General features: G+C 42.2%; 1 protein-coding gene across 1 annotated transcript in view; it reads right to left on the bottom strand.

Moving 5' to 3' along the window:
• PAX9 (paired box 9) overlaps nucleotides 1-22,010 on the bottom strand; it is a gene marked incomplete at both ends in the record, with an annotated part of 74,392 nt that overhangs the window by 5,670 nt on the left and 46,712 nt on the right. Inside the window, one exon of the mRNA XM_082274956.1 lies at nucleotides 1,519-1,744. Coding sequence (XP_082131082.1) covers nucleotides 1,519-1,744 — 226 coding nt within the window. The remainder of the gene's footprint in view (nucleotides 1-1,518; nucleotides 1,745-22,010) is intronic.

Raw genomic sequence — 22,010 nt, 5'->3', positions numbered from 1 at the left:
ATGTTGGCATTCCATTACCATTGAATGTCTCCCACCTGGGGGTTGGGGCACACTTAGTAGTTTCTTGGGGGTTTATTCTGCCTGCATCGACTTTTGGGGTGAATCCCATGGCTGTTCTATGTTGGAGAAGGTCTGGTTTACAGTAAATATGTTGTCATATCTGTATTTTTCTGTTATTAATGTGATAATTTATTTAAATATATTAAAATTTATATTTTTATAATAATCCACCAATTGGTGTAAACTATGTTGTGCCACTAAAGTCCATCCTGTTACTTTATATTATTTAAACTGAATTTCCGGACGAGGCACTGGTTCTAATTGTGGTGTCCATAGTTGCCTTCCTATGGTGACACTTAGGTAATAACTCTAAAGCTTTACTTAATTTACTAAGCTCTGGAGAAACTGCACTTTGCAACATGCACAGTCTATTTGCCTTTAGTGAATCAACCCCAAAGGGTCTGCTGTATGAAAACAATGCTAAAAAAATAAAAAATAGTGTTGCCCAAAGGAACCATCAGATTAATTTTCAAGCCTTGACTGTAGAAGTAACAAAAACTGGTTGCTATGGGGCTGATGGATCAAAAGTGTGCTAAAAGAAAAATGTCATGCTGCCTATATCAGCCAATAATCATGCACCTGACATTTTACAGCCCTGGATTCTTATCTCAGTGATAAAGCTGTGTAAAGTCACTGGCCCACATAAACCGTAATTTTTCTGATTTTTTGAATACATGTTTAAGATAAAGTAAAGATCACAAAGCTATCCTACAGAAAAGGAAAAGCTGATGAACCATTAGAATTGCATTTTTCTTATCAAATAATCAGCCAAGCGCTCACTCCGAAGGGGAAGACTGGCGTGCTGCTCTCCTCAGGCAGGGAACTCCAAACGGATGCATAAAAGAAAAGAAAAGGAGGCGCAAACACCTAGTGCATTACCCGTGGTACTGTTAAAATTGGTTTAATAAAAATGCTGAATGCATACTCACAAACATGAAGAATAAAAATCGTATTGCAAATTCCCGTCACCCATGTGTTGGACCATGTCCTGGAAATTGCGACCGCTAACGCGTTTCGGGAGTCAAGCTCCCTTCCTCAGAACGATTTTTATTCTTCATGTTTGTGAGTATGCATTCAGCATTTTTATTAAACCAATTTTAACAGTACCACGGGTAATGCACTAGGTGTTTGCGCCTCCTTTTCTTTTCTTTTATGCATTTTTCTTATGCCATGGTAAACACAAGGCTTAAACTTGGGCGTTTGCAGTTGTGACTTCTTCCTGCCCCAACCAATTATCCTTTTACTGAAAATAGCAATGCACCTCTATCTATGGGGGAGAACACTTATTTTGGGTAATCTGTATTCAGATGTTATTGTCATACAGGAAGAAAACCAAGGAAATTGTGCACATGGACCTTTTTCAAAATGATAAACATAATACCAGAAACAATCATTTATACAAAGTCTATGTGCTAATAAAGTGGAACCATCCCTGGTTTGTTGACTGCTTTTGCTTACCTTCTCGTGCTGTCTGCATGCCTTTAAATGCTAGTGACGCGGTGATGTCACAGCTGTGCGGAGACAATGGGGTGCTTCCCGTGTGCTGCCATCCATGTCCTGTAACATACCCTGTTGGTGCTGCTGTGCCGTATGCCATATAGGGGGAGACGGGTGCAGGAGTGGGGTACGGAGTCATGCCCGAAGCTGCCACAAAGCTACCAACAGTTGGTAAACCGCTGGCTGTCTACAAAACAGATACATTTCATGTTGCAAATATACAAAGAATATAGTTAGTGCAATATGTTTAAATAAGCATACACATTTGAGCTACCACCAGAATGCTGCATTGTTGCCAAATTCTTTCCATTTTTAAAAATTGTATCGTTAGGTTTCTATTGCTGTCTGTGTCCTGATGAGGAAGTTCAACTCCTCTATTTGTTCTGGTGGGCATTTTCACAAGGAGAGAGAGTAGGCAATGGGACATCAAAAATGTTACAGTTGTAACCAGAGCAGGGGGTGAGGGGAAACTTCTCATTGCAGACTCTTGTTCTGGTGAAATTTAGACATTTCCTCCCACTTCCTGTTGTATCCCTAGGGCAGAAAATGAAGGGAAATCTCCCCAAAGGGACATAGATGGCAAGAAAAAGCTAATAGGGTTTTTCCCAGTACCATGCCCCACTCTGTCCAAAGCTAAACTAAATGTTTTTGTAACTCTTTCACACTAGCTGTGGAGTGTGGTGCCCTCTGAAGTGCGATGCACATTCTGATTGATTTTCAGAGTGCAATTGACAGGCAGGGCGGTGGCAGTATATTGCCTCCTCACTGCCTGAGTGTGTTTCTAAACCCACAGCAGTAAAATCAGTCTGTATATGCAGTAAAGCATATTCTGTGGTATAGCTCTGGTTTTTCTTAACCTTATTTTCAGTCAAGGCACCCTTTATAATTATGAACAATCTCAAGGCACCCCATTCTAAAATGTAAACCACTATTCTAATAGTTTTACATAATGCGGCAACATCGACACATGTAGGACACCCAACATTAGAGATGATTTATTCTTCCAAAGCAAATACACTTTTGTGCACTGGTACCGACTAGAATTCCAGTGTTTCTCCTCTCCCTCAGTTTCTCTCCATCACTCAGCTAATGTGACCCCAATGCTGAGGGAGAGGGGCAGGGGAGGGTCAAACAAGGATACTGTGCAGGCTATCAACACCCTTGTTATCAACACTGATGACATCACTGGTTGTTAGGACGCCGGTGGCTGGAAGGTTGCAATTGTGCACAATAAAAACTAAAAGGCAGGCTTGATCCCCCTTCTGTCTTATATACAATTTTGGGCAATTTATAGGCATTTTGCCAAGGCACCCCTGAAGAAACCTCAAGGCACCCTGGTTAAAAAAGCAGGTATAGCTTGTTATACTGTGTTATGCTTGTTATACGGTGATATACACTGTGGAACCTAAGGGGTTAATCCTTTGCATTTTGTAAAAAGACTGTTTGATCTTTTCTTCTCTGATCCTCCTTTTCTTCCACTGTCCCCAATCCATCTCCTGATAGCACAGAGCCCTAAAAGGCACTCTGCACATGCTCAGTTTGGTGTGCATTGGCACAGGGCCAATCAGCACCAGCCGACAGAGGGTCTGTGGTCATGCATGGGGGAGTCAGAGAAGAATGAAAACTCCTCCTACAAGCTTTAAACAATGCTGAACCTGACACTGATAGAAGTCACAAGACTGCTATATACTTCTGATGAGAAAAGGTATTTAGCAGTTTACATTTACTAAAATAATTACATTTCCATGTTCTGTGCACTGTAGGAGACCAGATATAGTGAATGCAGGCTCCTGGGCTTAGTAACACTTTAACTCTATGATGCTGCACTACCACCTAGCACCCGTGTGCATCGCAGGTAGTTGCAGTATGGTACTATTAAACTTAATGGGTGAGTTTGACAGGCGGTACCATCTGTAAAACTCTGCACCCCGAGTTAAAAATGCAGCGCCTGCAAAGCAGAGCATCCCAGCTGTGGAGGGCTGACCTCCAATATGGGAGATGTCTCCATACACAAGGTGGTGAGCTACTCCTCCAGTGTTATCCCCCACTCCCTCCCTTAATCCCTGCAAGTCTCAAGGGGTACCCAGATCTCACTTATGTTGCACCCAGATCCATGTTTTAGCTTACATCGAATTAAGGAGCCCGGACCCCCAGCAGAGTATTCCAAGGACTTGCTGTTAAGCATACTACAATAACACAATTAACTTCTGCCTAGGGATGGTAACCAAGAAGTCTCCTCTTTTTACCCACCTGTCCATTTGACACACAGCCCTCTTATCCTTCCACTGAATATCCAGTGAGACGTTTGGTTTATTATCATCTCACGGATGAATTTGATTTCTTATTATATTCAAGAAATTATGTTCATTTGAATTTAGGTACTTTCTAATCTGGTCTAGTGGTCTGATATAAGTGACTGGGTATATGTATTATTGATTGCATGCGCAGCTGCTTACCCCCTCTTTGGCAACATTGTCATTTTAACCTTGGTGAGGTGAAGGCGTTTGTACTTTTGCTTATAAATATTGATTTGGTATTTTTCTATAACCTTAGTGTCCCACTATGTAACTTCCTTGGTGGACACACTGCTCCTCCTTAATTGATGCTTGTTTTTGTCACATGGATTGCACCACAACTTGGACCCAGTGGTTGGTCGTTTGGAGCTGCGGCTGATTCAAATTACTGTTTGTCGGCCCATTCCCTACCTGTGGTTGATTCCAGTAAGGCCCCTTTCACACGGGCTTTCCGATCCAGTCTGCTTGTCAGTTTTTCAGGCAGACCTGATCGTGTCCCCTGCTCCATGCACCCCTATGGAGCAGCGGACACCCGCTGCTATCCAATCCGATCCTGTCTGTGAAATCTGGACGGATGAAAACCCTATTTTCCATCCGTTTGGAGGATCGGAGGAAAACGTCAGGCGTTCCATTTTCATCCGATCTCCCATAGAGGAGAGCGGGGCTCTGACAGCTCCGTCTCTGCAAAGTAAGTGAAAACAGCGCTGTCATCCGCCTGCTCAGTGGGGATTGGCAGATCGATCCCCGCTGAGCAAAACGGAGTTTGTCGGGCGCGCCGCTTGTTAGGCTGGCCAAACATGTTCAATTGTCTTGTACAATTTTCTGTTAGATTTACCAAAAAACATTTAATATGAGGTCAAAGCTAAACAACACTTTCAAATGTATCCAAGTAGGGAGGCCCTTGCACTACATAGTTGAAGGTAAATCCAAAGGAAATTGTACAGAAAATTGTATAATGTATGGCCAGCCGTAGCTATTTTTATCAATGGCTGTTCCAAAAACATTGGCTAAGCAGCCCCTAGAGATGTTACTAAATATGTCATAAATAATATAGAACTCTAAATGATACGTTTAATGGGGTTGTTCTCAAAAAGAAATGTGGAAGCCGCTTTGTAGATTTTTTTTTTTTTTCATTTAGAAAAATAAAAATCTAAGGTTGCCAAAAATTGAAAAGTCGGTTGTCATTTATTTATTTCTTTTTTACTCCTTCCATGCCAACGTACTATCAATTTCAAATAAAACCTTGGAGTGATTCCTTTAATATGTGTTTATTCCCAAAAATGGCACCTGATTTGGAGCAATGTGCCAAACTTACAGCAGTTTTAAATTCTGATCCAGCTGAACAATAAAAAGTCCTGAAAGGCCAAGCAAGTTTTGGAAAAAATCACATTAAATGCCTTTCTCTGTCATATAAATGTCAGAAGAATATCCTTTGAAGTAGCATGAATTATATTCTTACAAATGGATTTAGACAGCTGCAGTGCTTATTTCCTTCATGATGGAGAGTAAAACTAATCCTAAAGTGGTTGCAAAGGCTGAAGATTTTTTACTTTCATGTATCCTATGCATGAAGCAAAAAGCCTTCTGCGTGCTGATCCCCCTACAGCCTCCCTAATACTTACTTAAGCCCCCTCTCAATCCAGCGATGTGCACGAGAGCCTTGGCTGGGGCTCCCTCTCCTTATTGGCTAAGGCAACAGCAGGAGCCATTGACTCCCACTGCTGTCAATTACAGCCAGTGAGCAAATGAAGAGAGAGCAGGGGATGGGGCCGAGCTGCGGCTCTGTGTCCTAAAGCGGAGCTCCAACCAAAAGTGGAACATCCGCTCATTTGCTTCCTCCGGTGCCACATTTGGCACCTTTCAGGGGGGGGGGGGACAGTTACCTGTTTTTGACAGGTAACCTTCCCCACTTCCAGGAGACATCGCCGCAGCGCCGTCCTTTGGAAGTTCCGTCCCCTTTCTCCTTTCCCCGCCGCCGAAGCAATCAGAATGTGCAGCGCACTTCACGCATGCGCAGTAGGGAGCCGGCTAAAAAGACTTCAATTGCCGGTTTCCCATACAGTGAATGGCGGCAGCCGCACCCGGCAGCCAATCCAAAAATTGGCTGGGGTGCCGACATTGTGGGCTCCCTGGACAGGTAAGTGTCTATATATTAAAAGTCAGAAGCTACAGTATTTGTAGCTGCTGACTTGTAATTTTTTTTTTTCCACAGCTGGAACACCGCTTTAAGGATGCATAGAGCAGGGCTCAGGAGCGAGCATGCATCAGTGCCCCCATAGCAAGCAGCTTGCTATTGGGGCCATTGATCATGGGGGGGGGGGTCAGAAGTACCAGATCCGAAAAGAAGAGGATCAGGCTGCTTTCTGCAAAACCATTGCACAGAGCAGGTAAGTAATAACATGTTTGTTTGCTTGTTTTTTTTTAAGCTGAACCTTTAATACCGCTTTAATGCCTGAACGCAGTTTTGCAACTTTGGCATGTGTTAGTTAGGCTGCATTCACATGTCAGCGTATGAGAGATTTATTCGGAGATTTATTGCAAATCGCGGGACGCCTAGCATTGCCCGTTGATTTGCAATAGCCCCCCAAACGCCGAGCGATGTTGCCGCGATTTACGCCCGCCGAATCGCGGCAACATCGCGCAAACAAAATTGCGGGACGCATTACGCTCCAAAGAAGCTCTTGTACTTTTTTGGAGCGTATTGCGTCCCGCGATTATACGCTGACATATGAATGCAGCCTAAAACTGTACATATCATCCTAACTGCTTAGTGTATCCACGTGAATTATACTTTGTTTTCTTTCAGGACAAATTGGGCTTGTATTTGGTGATAATCAGTAATGGATATCTCCAGATTTTTTTTTTTTATTATCAAAGGAAAACTGGCACAAAATGATAAAAAAATATTTATAATTTGTTAAAAATATAGCTGCAGCTGCAGGCATCATTCAGATATCGTTTTTTACTGCTGGCGATTCCCTCTAATGTAAAAAAAAAAAATCATAGCGGCTATTGAGCCACTTGATTGTTTTTACAGGCGCCCCCTGCCGCTGCCCTCTGATGCTTATAAGGGTTCACCCGTGCGATCGGCAAGCCAGAGAATGAATCAGCTAGTGGCGGCCGTTTACTATAGAGCTGACCGAGGACCAGATGGTCCCCAGCCATTTCTGTGACCTTCGGAGGCAACACCATGACGTCACTTCCGGCGCCGGGAGATGTAAATACTGCTGTTTTTTTTAGCTGGAAAGCCGGAGATCGCTTTTTTTTTTTTATGTCAGCTTTCCAGCCTAGAGGAGAGATCTGGGGACTTATAGACTCCAGATCTCCCTGCAAAGAGGACTTGTCATCCATTCCTATTACATTCCTTGTGATAGGAATAAAAGTGATAGAAAAAAAAAAACAAGTTAAAGTGTAAAAAAAATAAACAATATAAAAAAAAATGTAACCCCCCCCCCCCCATCCCTACACATGTGAGGTATCACCACAAATGTTAGAGTGAGAACAATAATTCCATCACAAGCCCTCCTCTGTAACTCTAAATTGGTAAAATGTAACCTGTAAAAATTTCTATGGAGATTTTTAAGTACCGAAGTTGGAGCCATTCCACGAGCGTGTGCAATTTTAAAGCCTGACATGTTAGGTATCTATTTACTTGGCATAACATCATCTTTCACATTATACAAAAAATTGGACTAACGTTAGTGTTTTTATAAATTTTTTTATTCATGAAAGTGTTTTTTTTTTCCCAAAAAAATCATGTTTGAAAAATTGCTGCGCAAATACTGTGTGGCATAAAAAAACTGCAAAAGACCGCCATTTTATACCCTAGGGTAGCTGCTTAAAAACATATAGAATGTTTGGGGGTTCTCAGTAATTTTCTAGCCAAAAAAATATGTTTTTGTTACATGTAGGATAGGAGTGCTAGAATTGGCTTGGGCTAGAAGTGGTTAACTTTGACCGTAACTCTGACCTAGATAAAACCCTGAACTTGCGATTTTATATTTATTTTTATTAAGTTTTTTTACAACACACTTTTATTTGATTACATTTTTCTTCTCTGGCAGGGAGAGAAAGATAGAATGGGGGGAATTCAATAAAACTGCTGCGCAACGTTTCTGGAGTTAATTCCCCTTTGTTAATGCATTAATTCATGAACCATTTGTGACACTTCTGGTTCTTCCAGCAACTCATGCACCAAATTCAAGTAGTTCTAAAATGCGCCACCTTTACATTGCGTCGCATTGAATGCGCCAAATGTAATAGTGGAGCTTATTAAGACCAACAATTTCTAGAGATTGGTAGCATGGGTATTTTTGGTATAGGTTCATGAATTTGGCGCATTCTTCACCACTTTTAGAATGCATAAGAGATACTTTAGCAAAATCTGTCTTCGTTAGTCTTAATGAATTCCAGGGAATTATGTTTTTCTCTATTCAAGAGGAGAAAAAAAACACAGGGGTGGGCTGTATAGTGACTGATCAGAGTGATAGCCAATCCGAGGCTATCACAGATGATCAGGAACCTGTCCTCCTAGTCCCCACTTATTAGTATGAGACCTGGTGCTATCAGCACAAACATGGCAGTGCATATACAGTGTGTGGCCCCCCTTAAGAAGACACACTTTGGTGAAGCTGCATATCTGCACGCTCATCATCAAGGGTTTAAACACATGTTGCACTAAGGAAGCCTATTTACTATTAATAAGGTACCAGTGTATTGCAATGAATTAAAAACTCACATGTCCATTTTTTGCAATGCAGTACAATGGTGCACTATGTTTTGGTTGACCCTCTATTGTACAGTGCCTTGGGGTGCCATTAACAATTAATCGTACTGAAAATCGAGCAGGTGCATTGCCATGCTTTGCAGATGTAAAGTGCCCTTGTAGGATTACATTGGTACATTAAAAGCCCTGACGTGGAAAAAAAAAACAAAGAGTCCAATAACCTGCTCACTTGGCTGCAGGGCCGGCCGTAGGTGTTCAGGCGCCCTGTGTGAGCTAATCCTGTGGCGCCCCCCCCCCCCACCGCGCGCGTGACTGCTCCCTCCCCCCGCACCTTTTCTTGCACTTTTTTGCACTTTATTTGACTTTTTTTATGATCACTAATAACTTAGCCCCCCTTACATTAGAGACACCTCACAGAGCCCCCCCTTACATCAAAGACCCCCTTACATTAGAGACCCCCCCCCAGAGCCTCCCCTTACATCAGAGAGCCCCCCTTACATCAGAGACCCCCCCACACAGAGCCCCCCTTACATCAGAGACCCCCACACAGAGCTCCCCTTACATCAGAGGCCCCCCCACACAGAGCCCCCCTTACATCAGAGACCCCCACACTGAACCTCCAGGCCGCAGTTGCCGCTTACCTCCCGCTGTGTGGCCTGATCATCTGCGAGCTGTGATGGCCGCACAGTGCCCCTGTTGCCAATGGCGCCCTGTGCGGCCGCACAGCTCGCACACCCCAAAGGCCAGCCCTGCTTGGCTGTAGCTTATGGACACAGAAAGTCTATCTAGAGCAGCAGTGATATGGGGATGCTGTGAATACAGGAAAAAATGTACAGGTCCCTCCGTAAGCTTAGTTTGAAGCTGTCTTGAAGCTTACAAAGGGCTAATGACCTTCCCTATGTGACAGTGTTAAGGCCCAATGTTTGGCCAGTATAGGTCAGCAGGAAGATCACACGTTCCTGGTACACATTGGTATCGAGTATTTCAATAGACTCCAGAAGGCAAAAAAGTTTTTGACTTTGGGTTTTAACCTCAGATATGTGACATTAAAATCACACTTATCTTAAATCATTGTAATTAAGAAACTTTTTATAATAATTTGGGGTGAATATAGGGGGTTGTGCTGATTATGAAAGGGGTTGTGTTATGAAAAATTACTGGAAACTATTTTTTTTTCTAATTTAATTTAAAATTATTGCATTATAAAACAGTTTTAAATATTATATTACGTTAAAGTACACTATATATAAGATGCGCAATTTGTTGGGACAAACTATAAAAGGTACAAAGTTCTTTGGAGAAGAGTTAGCATATCCTCAGGATTAAAAAATAAATTCCAGATGAAATGATTCCAGTAGTATTCAAAGCCCAAAATTGTTTTTGTTCATAGTTTTTGTTGTGGGGGAGGGTAAGCCCCTTTCAGGTTTTTCTTGCTTTCTGGGGAGATTTGTGTTGGTGACTACTGTCACTTGGGTATAAATTGATGGAAAATCCAAGGTTTTATGGAATTTTACCAGAATAGGAGTTGAGGGCTAATCTTCTATAGAGGATACTTGATCTGGGGACAACTGTATAAAAGGAATTATCCCTCATTTTGAAGATATTTCTCTTCACTTGTTGTGTCTTCAGAGCAGGAAATAAAGAGAAATTTCTGCAAGTCGATGCATTCAAAAAAACCTTGAGTTTTTGAACCGTTTAGAAAAAATTATTAAAAAAAACCCCAAAACTTTAGGATTTGTATATTCTTTAAAGGGAATCTGCCAGTTTAGACCCCTGTGCCCCTCTCCTCCACTTGCATCAATTTTGGGTCTAATTGTGTAAGCTCTTTATTAGGTAATGACACTCCCCCCTGCTCTCAGAAAACAGTGTTTGGCCCTGGTGATTGGTCAGTCAGGCCTAGGCATTGTATAGGTCACATACTAACCCATACCTTTGGGTACCAAGGGTTTATGAGGTCTTCTAGTGGCCCTGCAGCTTACACATGCATTTGCAAATACGTGTCAACTAAACCCCTGTTCTTTATTTATATCATGAGACAGGTCTACTTGGTTGGTGCCAGACTGGAGGGTGAGTGCATCAGACTGGGGGCTGGCTGGCTTCCATGTACCTCTTTTAATCCAATTCAACTTTAGTTTTTTTCTGATACAGGGATGGAGACGCTGGTCATTACCTGCTGGTGTCTCACCTAAAGTCCCACATAGCCTACATTGTTTATGAGTTCTCCTACAGACAAATGGAGTGGCGGGAGCACAACAAATTTGAGTAACAGTAGAAGGGTGGCCTGTTAACCACTTGCCGACCGCCGCACGACTATCTACGGCGGCGGTCAGCCCCTCACAGGCAAAGTGACGTAGGTCTACGTCGCTCGCCTGTGAGGGTTTAGGGAGCGAGCGCGCGCCGCCGGAGGCGCGCTCCCGCTCCCGCGTGGTCACGGACCCCCCCGCGCGTGTGACCGGCGGACCCGATCGCCGCCGGCCACTCTGCGATCGGCGGGGGAGAGGGAGAAAGTCAGGCAGCTTGTGTAAACAAGCTGCCTGTCATTCTCCTCTCTGTATGAGAGCTGATCACATGGATCTACTATGTAGATCCATTGATCACTCTGCATACAGTTGAAGCCACAGCCAATCACAGTTAGAATCACGCCCCTAGGGACACACACAGCCCCTCCCCCTCAAATAAAGTTAACCCCTTCACTACCAGTGTATTTTTACAGTAACAGTGCATATATATAGCACTGATTACTGTAGAAATGTCACTGGTAACCCCAAAAGTGTCAAAAATGTCAGTCAAGGGTCCGATCTTTCCGCCGCAATGTCGCAGTACCGCAAAAAAAATCGCAGATCGCCGCCATTACGCGTTAAAAAAAAAAACAACAAAAATGACAAAAATCTTTCCCTTTGTTAGTAAACGCAATAACTTTTGCGCAAACCAATCAAAATACGCTTTTTGCGATTTTTTTTACCAAACATAGGTAGCATAAAACAAATTGGCCGAAAATATTAAAAAATTTTGATTTTTACATTTTTTTTTGGGGGAATTTCATATAAAAAAAAGGGAAAAATATTGCTATTTTTGCAAAATTTACGCTCTTTTTTTGTTTATAGCGCGTGATCAAAAAATCGCACAGGTGATCAAATACCGCCAAAAGAAAGCTCTGTTTGTGGGAAAAAAAGGACGCCAAATTCGTTTAGGTACAGCGTCGCACGACCGCGCAATTGTCCGTTAAAGTCACGCAGTGCCGAATCGCAAAATACCCTCTGGTCGTTTAGCAGCCAAATCCTCCGGGGCTTAAGTGGTTAAGGGAACCTGTTACTTTTCCCTGAATTGACAAAGTAACAGTGTATCTTTAAGGAGCGTTACATACTCTTCAGATGGCTGCCTCTCATGTCTCAATGTGATTTTCCTGATTGTGACAACAATGGACCATGCCTGTGTAATATTCATCAGCGAAGCCACTTGTAGTGTCCATTGGTAGAGCATGAATGACAAAGTAGGAGAACAATTTTAGAAAAATATAATAAAAAATACTTGCTTCATATTAAAGCTTATGAGATTTTAAGGATTGGATTCACATCTACATTAATACCATCCTAGAATTGTGTATGGCCGGCTTATAGACAGATGCATAGAGAGCTTGTGTGTATTAGATTAGTCATAGACGATACCAGTAACAATGACTGGCACATCTAAGCTAAGTGAATCAAACAGGATTTGCGGTATTTTGTGTGAGAAGTTGTTTAGAAAAAAACACACTTTAAGGGTCTCAATGTCTTCCACATGATTGTAAGTCAAAAAACAATTCACAGCTTGTTGACTAGAAGCCTAAATTCCCATCCTAAGAAACCCACAAACAAAGCCAATGTTTGCAAAGTAGTTTTGACCTTAAGAGATACACAAAGGATTCTTTAAACTTGAGCCATTGAGATCAGCTCCTTCTGTTTGTATAGACATCATCTTGAATGATATGAAGTAAACAGGAGGACATTTAGAGAGCCCCAAATTCTCATGATAAGTGGCAGGTGAATTAACTTTTCAATAATGGAAACCTGCTGCCTTCTCTGGTTTCAGGAAGCGAGGTGAGCTGTTTGTGAGAGGCATTAAAGGCTATGTTGTTTTATTTGATCTATGTGAAAAGGTTCCTCCTAATGTCTATGGCAGAGTGCTGGACTGGGACTATAGAAAGTGTCCTTGTCATACAATGAATAGCAGCCCTCTGCTAGCTGTATGCTGGGAGCCACATGTGGCCCTGTAGTATCTGCTCAGTACCTCCATGAAGGTGCCTCTGAGTGTTCTGCACGTAACTGGGAGTGTCTGATTGCATATCTCAGATTGTCACCTCTAAGGAGTTTTTCTATTAGTACATTTTCTGTTTTGGTTCAGTCATTGTATTAGACAACTGCTAGGGATGAATGAAACTTTTCATGTTCCCCGAAATTCTAGTGAAAATCTAAATATTTGGGAAAGATTAAATTGGTAGAGAGGAGGGGCCGCGATATCATGATCATCCTCATCCAATCAGAGAATGCCAAATAAGTCAAAATTAGTTTATTGGTTTACTATTGAAAAAAAACAGCCAGTACATTTTGGGGACCAAAAGAAACTCATCAGGGCTTCAGTAACCTATAAGCATTAATAAGAAGCTTGAATGGACTCAGAAAGGGTTTTCCTATGTGAATCTACAATGTGTAGGGAAGCTAATTACTGGACTAGGAGATTTACTTGCCAGCAGCATCAGCGTGATTTCTACAAGACTGCAAACAGGCAACAGGAGATGGTCAAGCAGTCTATAATGCCTCGTACACACGCAACGATTATCGGCCGATCAATCGGCCGACTTTTGTCCAGTGTTGTTTTGTTGGTTGAAATGTGCTCTAGACTGCACACGAATATTCTCGGCCAACAAAAACCAACTTCAGAAGTGATGTCATGTGCTGGTTTACTTTCCGTGTGTTTTTTCTTCTCTGAGCATGCCCAGTCTTGCTCATCAGATTTTTGTCTGCCGAAATCTGTACTGACTGACGGAAAATCGGCCGTTGTGTTGACGGCCAACAAAAATTTTATAGCCTGCACACCAGATTTTATTCGGCCGAAAAGTCTGAGTTGGTTGTCGAAAGCATCATACTAACAAGCCGAAAATCGGCAGATAGGGCGTTGGCCGAAAATTCACGGCCAACTATCGATGTGTGTGTACGAGGCATAAGAGAATATCAGAGGCTGCAAACATGCGGCAAGAGAGGGTCAGAGACTAAAGGCTGGGCTGATACAATATGGGCCGAATATCGACCAGTTCAACAGAAACCGGCCAGCGTGTACAGCAACCTGTCCAACAGAATCTGGTCTAATGACCGGCTTCTGTCAAATGGGCATGCTGGAAAACCAGCATCCGATATGTCCTGGCAGCCAATGGCTGTGAGCAATGATCAGTGTGTTCTGGCAGGGGGCAGGGGGGGGGCAGTCCCACTGTCAGAACACAAAGACCCAGCGGGGAGATGGCCACACTAACATTGCATAGTTAGTACAGGGATCTCTGTTTTTTTTTGTTCAGCTTGCTGGGTTGAGTAAAGGAAAGCTTCTAGTATTAGCAGAAGATACAAGGGGTTATCTGAGACTTCAAACATGTTACAGGAGACAGTTAGAGACTATAGACTTCTATGACCAATAGATGATCTTAGACTCCAAACATGTTACAGGAGACAGTTAGAGACTTTGGACTTCTATGACCAAGAGATGATCTGAGACTCCAAACATGTTACAGGAGACAGTTAGAGACTATGAACTTCTATGACCAATAGATGATCTTAGACTCCAAACATGTTACAGGAGACAGTTAGAGACTATGAACTTCTATGACCAAGAGATGATCTGAGACTTCAAACATGTTACAGGAGACAGTTAGAGACTATGGACTTATATGACCAATAGATGATCTTAGACTCCAAACATGTTACAGGAGACAGTTAGAGACTTTAGACTTCTATGACCAAGAGATGATCTGAGACTCCAAACATGTTACATGAGACAGTTAGAGACTTTAGACTTCTATGACCAAGAGATGATCTGAGACTCCAAACATGTTACAGGAGACAGTTAGAGACTTTAGACTTCTATGACCAATAGATGATCTGAGACTCCAAACATGTTACATGAGACAGTTAGAGACTTTAGACTTCTATGACCAAGAGATGATCTGAGACTCCAAACATGTTACAGGAGACAGTTAGAGACTTTGGACTTATATGACCAATAGATGATCTGAGACTCCAAACATGTTACAGGAGACAGTTAGAGACTTTAGACTTCTATGACCAAGAGATGATCTGAGACTCCAAACATGTTACAGGAGACAGTTAGAGACTTTGGACTTATATGACCAATAGATGATCTGAGACTCCAAACATGTTACAGGAGACAGTTAGAGACTATGGACTTATATGACCAAGAGATGATCTCAGACTCCAAACATGTTACAGGAGACAGTTAGAGACTATAGACTTCTATGACCAAGAGATGATCTGAGACTCCAAACATTCTGCAAGAGATGGCCAGAGACTTCAAACATGCTACAAGAGATAGTCTGCATACATTGTACAGGAGATGGTCAGAGTCTCCAGACATGATTAAAGAGTTTTTGGAGACTGGGGGCATTCTTCTGAAAATTCAGGAATTTTCCCCAGAGGTGAGGTGAAGCTCCACTGGCTTACATCATCCAATCATGTGCAAGGAAAAATGCATTCCATTTTTAATCTCCCTACACATGGTATTCTTTGCAAAGTGAGGTTTCAACACATTCACTACACTCTGGCATAGGTGTGCACAGCCTATTGCATTAGAATGTGCACCTCAAAGCTCAAACATAATACACTGAATGAATAGGAAGTGCTCTGTGGTGAGCAGCTTCCTGTTCATACACAAACTGAAGCATAGTAAACACAGTTTACTATGCTTCAGTTATGAATGGACACAGTGAGCGAGTGTGTTCATTTGGAAAAGTAAGGTGCTGGTAAATTATATTTTTACTAGCCCCTTCCCTCACTCTGCATTCTGAAAAATCCCCCACAGCAGCTGGGGGTAGAAGAGTGAAGCCAGCAGCACTGTGGGGTGAGGGGGCCAACATGGGGGAAGCCCAGGCAGTAGGGGTAATCGGCACTGCACATAGTTATTAGGGTGTGCCCAGGCACACCTGGCACACCCCCTGCACACGCTTATGAACTCTGGGGAAAATTATCTTGCAAAGTGGACAGCCTATTTGCCTTTAGTAAATGAACCTCATAGTCTTGCATTGTGAGAAGGAGCAGTACAGCCCAATTATGATGTAGCACTTCAATACAAGAAGCAGAGCCTGCCTATGTAAAATACAAATATGTCTGCCCCGTATACAGCTACACATACTACAGAGAAACAAGGTGTTTAGCACGTCCACACATATCAGTAAGATATTTTACATCAAGCTGATCTCTTTTACGCAATTATATAAGAAGTACTATAAATTCTCTTTAATACGATTTATTTTCTCCACTCCGCTTCGCTTCTCCTCCTACTGAACTATAATATGAATGAATTACCCAAAATTGCTTCGCCGTGACTCTGCCAAGCCAAACGTTCACTGATATTTCTAGAGTGTTTTTAGGAAATTATTTTTAGATCAAGCGTGTTATTCCTAATTTCGCGGTAAGGACTGATCATAACTTTGAGTTCTCAGTGACCTGCATGACACTGGATTTCATGGCTGACATAAAAATCTACTCTACATCTCTTTCCCATAATTAAGTATGTAGCCAACCTATTCTCTATTTAACATAATCATTCTATTACATTAGTGCCACCAAGCAAGCAAATGCACTTTCTTCTCTCTCTAAGCATCAAACAAATAGAACACAATTAGGCCTCTTGCACACCATACTCCTGTTTGGGCATTTACTTTTTCAGACATTTTTTTGTATGAATTTGCACATATTTACGCACATTTTCGCATATATGCACGAAAACGTATTCTCGCGGTCTTGGTCTGCACAATATGTAAATGGACATTTGCGCACATTTAAATTGCTCACCAAAAAAGCAGATCTTTTAATTTTTCTTTTTACGAAAGAATGCATGGCACGTGTTTACGCACCTGTGTGCATAGGCACATTACAATTAATGGGCTGTATTTTAGCTCAGTTAAAAAAAAAAAAAAGCTGTACTGCGCTTTTTCAAGCTGCTGTGTGCAAGAGGCCTTAATACTGTACATACATTACAGAAAAAGATTTTCTTAACCACCTCTGGACTGTAAGGATTTACCCCCTTAATGACCAGACCATTTTTTGCGATACGGCACTGCATTACTTTAACTGACAATTGCGTGGTCGTGCGATGCTTTACCCAAATAAAATTGATGCCCTTTATTTCCCACAACTTGAACTTTCTTTTGGTCACATTTGATCACCTGTTTGATTTTTATTTTTTGCACTATAAACAAAGAAAGAGCAACAATTCTGAAAAAAAAAACTATATTCTTTTTACTTTCTGCTATATAACATTCTCAATCAAAAACATTTTCATAATTTTAGGCCAATTTGTATTCTGCTACATATTTTTGGTAAAAAAAAAATCCCAATAAGTGTATATTGATTGGTTTGGGCAAAAGTTATCGCATCTACAAACTAGGGGAAAGATTTATGTCATTTTTCTTTATTGATTTTTAGCGGAACTGCGACATTGCGGAGGACAGATCGGACACCTAACCGACATTTTTGACACTTTTGGGGGGACAAGTGACATTACTACAGTAATCAGTGCTAAAAATATGCACTGTTACTGTACTAATGACACTGGCAGGGAAGGGGTTAACGCCAGGGGCGATCTAACGGGTTAAATGTGTCTCTAGGGGGGTGCTTTCTAACTGTGTGGGGGATGGGCTTGCTGAGTGAACACAGAGACCTGTGTTCCTAAATAACAGGAACACAGGATCCCTGTGTTCATAACTGACAGAACAGCGGTCTGCCTCCACGGGGAACAATCATGGGTGCCCGGCGGCAGTCGCGGCCGCCGGACTCGCTGAGTACAGGTACGTCGTTTCGCAGGACAGAGCCGACCTGCCGCAGTAAAACTACAGCAGCTGGTCGGCAAGCGGTTAATCAACATCGTAAAATTAAGAAATTATACTGACCTGTGAACAATTTTGAAACAAGATAATCTGTGGTCAGAGCACAAAGCAGAATACATGTTAAAAGAAAACAAAAACAGTTCCTTCCATGCTATCAGTAAATATATTTAAGGCAGAACTTCACTCTCTCAATCAGCATTAAAGCTATAGGCAAAACTTTGTTTTTTCATTTTGGCGAGAGCAAGGGAGGGCTATAACCTCTGTAAGATTTTTTTTTCACCATCTGTGTCCCTTTGCGGAGATTTCTCTTCACTTCCTGTCCCATAGCCAAACAGGAAGTGGGAGGAAATCTCTGCAAATGAAGGGAATTCTTTAGGGACCTCCAGGCCACCAGAACTTGGGTCCCCACTGGAACTTTTACGTTTCTAGGGACAACCCAAAATTTAGGATTTTCTTTTACTTTCACTTTCAATGATAATGGTAAACAGGACAAATAGAAGGGGGGGATCTCTTACAGGGGCACAGGCAGCAATTAAAACTGACAACAGTTCTATTCCCTCTGCACTTGATCCAAAACTAAAAAAAAACATTTTTCCTTTAGTTATACTTGAACTTTTTTAATCCTTATACCGCTACCATTAGTGAATACATAGGGAAGTATATCATATTTACTTGTTTTAAATACAGTATTTGTTTTACATTTCTTTAGTTACTGGTTTTCAGGACGAGGCAAATTATTTGTCTTTGGGAGGGAAGGAGGAGTTTCCCAGCTAAGCAAACCCTCCTGCCTGCATGTCTGAGCTGAGGGCAGATGGATTCCAGGAAGTAAATGATACAGGAATCATCTGGCCTTACTCAAAAAATGGTAGGGGGGGGTTAAAGTGATTTCTCAGCAAAACAAATCATTGGTACATGGATGATTGACTTTGTTTTGAATATTAAAAATGAATTGCATAGAGTTTTTGGTTTGTGGTGCTCAGATACAGTGTAGTCCCACTTTAAAGAAAATCAAACGGGTGCACCATTTATATCATTAATAGACAGGGCTTTTTTTCTCAGAAAATAGGTACAGGAACTCAACCACAACCGCCCAGTCAAAGCTTAATTGAACAAGCTGAAAGAGGTTGTAAACGCAGAAGGTTTTTTACTTTGATGCATTCTATGCATGAAGGTAAAAAACCTTCAGCGGCCCCCCTAGCCCCCCCCCCCCCAATCCTTACCTGAGTTCCCTCTGATACAGCGATGTTGACATCCGGGGACTCTCCCTCCTCATTGGCTGAGACAGCAACGGGAGCCCATTGGCTCCCACTGCTGTCAATCACAGCCAGTGAGCCAATGAGGAGAGAGCGGGAGGACAGCCGCCGTTCTATGGATGCATAGAGCAGTGGCTCAGGAGTGAGCACGCAGTGTCAGATCCTAAGGCAAGGAGACGAGTGACATCATCAAATCTCACTCTGACTCTACTGAAACCTACAGTTAGAGGCAGCAGTTCCTTACATCTCATGCTACACATACTATATACAACTATGAGGCTGGAAGCACAGAAGTGCCTAGGCACCCTCACATAGCAGGAGGTGCACTTTCAGGAGGAACTACCAAATTGTTTATTGCTACAGGGTACAGCTTAGGCACAAAGATTTCTTATAGTATAGCAAAATTTCACTTTTTAAGTTCAGGTCCATTACAATATTGAAATATTTACTTGAAAGTGTACCTGTGATTTGTTGATTTCAGTTTATTGCAGCCCCCCCAGCAACACATACTTACCTTCCTTCTGCTTCTTTCCAATATACTAATAGTCGCCCAAGTTGCAGTTTACATAGGACAATGACTGATTGGCCCATTGCTGTCACATACTGTGACAGGGGTATTCCCTTTGACTCCCCGCACTGAACAAAGCAGCTGAAGAGGAAAGGAATGGTAAGTTTATGCTGGGGGTATATTGGGGGGGGGGGGGGGGGATAAGGTGAAACTTTTGCATTGCACTGTTTGTGCACACCACATGCTTACTTTTAAGTGATTGTAAAGTCTCTCTTCTTTTTTTTTTAAATACCATACCTGTTATACTTCCCTGCTCTGTGCAGTTGGTTTTGCACAGAGTGGCCCGGATCCTCCTCTTCTCTGGTCCCTCTTCTGTGCTCCTGACCCCTCCCTCCTGTTGAGTGCTGCTTGCTGTGGGTGCACCCGAGCCGAGTCACTGCTCCCTGTGTCCATTCAGATATGGAGCCACGAGTTGCCCCTGCCCCCTCTCTCCTGATTGACTGACAAACTTTGATTGACAGCAGCGGGAGACAATCACGCCGTACTACTGTCTCAGCCAATAAGGAGAGGAGTCCCGAGCAGCTGAGAAATTCCTGCAACATCGCTGGATAGAGATGGGCTCAGGTAAGTATTAGGGGGGCTGAGAGGGGCTGCTGCACACACAAGGTTTTTTTTTATCTTAATTCATAGAATGCATTCAAATAAAAAAAAAAAAACTTTCGCCTTTACAAACCCTTTAAAGTAACTTATGATCTAGTTTTCAGATTTATATTTGTGTGTGCCATAGTTCCATCATGTTATAAATATACACATTCACTGATTCTCCATACAGTCTTTATTTCACTACAGTTAGTCCACCTCCGTGTCCAAAAGCCACAACGCAGCCTAGTAAGAATTTGTTTTATTCAGTCAGGCCTGACTGGTGCGTTTGCATTTACAGAGGGACTGTAAGGTACAACCATTGTGCTGAACTACTAAGCAGGAAAGACAACTTGCACTAGCAAATAAGGCTTCCCTTGTGTACAAAAAAAATGAAAGACTACATCATCTGAAATGGGAAATATAGGCAAAAACTTTTTTTTTTTTCTTTTTGAATAGAGTTAGCCCCCGTTCACATTAGGTCGCTCCGACTTCGGGGGCGACCTGTGAAGTCACGTGCAGCGCGACTTCGGCACGACTTGCACGGACTTCACATAATGGAAGTCAATGCAAGTCGCCTCCAGGTAGCCCCGAAGTAGTAGAGGACCCTTTTTCTAAGTCGGAGCGACTTGTGTCGCTCCTATTAGAACGGGTCCTGTACTACACAGTGGGAGCGACGGTGCACGACTTGTCAGGCTGACTAAGTCGCCTGACAAGTCTTGCCAGTGTAAATGGACTCTAAGGGAGACTTACAACCCCTATAAGGTTTATTTTTGCCATCTATGTCCCATTGGGGAGATTTATCTTCACATCCTGTCCCAAAACAGGAAGTGGGAGGGTATCCCTGCAAATCAAGGGAATGTTTTGGGGACCAGAACTAGACTTCCCATCTATTACATTTTTAGGGAAAACCCAAAATGTGGGATTTTTTTTTACTTTCACTTTGAATGATAATGGTAAACAGGACAAATAGAGAGGTTGAAGCTCACAGGGACACAGACAGCAAAACTGACAGGTGTTCTAATCCATCTCCCCTCTATCAAAAACTAAAAAAAGTTTTGCCTCTAGGTATACTTTAATTTTACCCAGGTGGCATGATCAACCTCTAAAACATTTGTTTTATGTCCTGAATATTTTTATATCTATACTGCTATTAGTAGGAATTTTTATATTTTGTTCAGAGAATAATGATAAATGATACACTGCCTGGCCAAAGAAAAAAGGTCAAAAAAGGTCTCACATTCGATTATTTAGTTGACTTTGATTACGGCTCGCTGTGGCATTGTTTCGATAAGCTTCTGCAATGTCACAAGATTTATTTCCTTCCAGTGTTGCATTCATTTTTCACCAAGATCTTGTATTGATGATGGGAGAGTCGGACCACTGAGCAAATCCTTCTCCAGCACATCCCAAAGATTCTCAAGGGGGTTAAGTTCTGGACTCTGTGGTGGCCAATCCATGTGTGACAATGATGTCTCATGCTCCCTGAGCCACTCTTTCACAATTTGAGCCCAATAAGTCCTGGCATTGTCATCTTGGAATATGCCCTTGCCATCAGGGAAGAAAGAAATCCATTGATGGACTAACCTGGTCATTCAGTATATTCAGGTAGTCAGCTGACCTCATTCTTTGGGCACATGGATTGGATAGTTACTGCATGCTTAGTTAATTCAAGGTGGCGACTTTTTCTTTTGGCCAGGCAGTGTATATACTGTTCATACATCTATATATACTATGCAATTGTAGACGTTATATTGATCGGTATCTGTTATTTGGTAGCTGAACATTCTTTTCCGAGAACAATGAAGAATGTGGCAGAATGTGAAACATCCTCATTTCTCAGCTGTGTTTGTATGGAAGCTGTAGCAAGGCAGAGAATTAAAGAATACAAAAGAGAAGGCAAGGCCAAGATATTGATCTTGATTCCTGGGATCTGATAACATCTCAC

Source organism: Pelophylax lessonae (assembly GCF_965119305.1).
Source record: "Pelophylax lessonae genome assembly, chromosome: 13".
Lineage (NCBI taxonomy): Eukaryota > Metazoa > Chordata > Amphibia > Anura > Ranidae > Pelophylax > Pelophylax lessonae.
The sequence above is the reverse complement of the archived record's forward strand: the minus strand, read 5'-3'. Positions and strand labels throughout refer to the sequence as shown.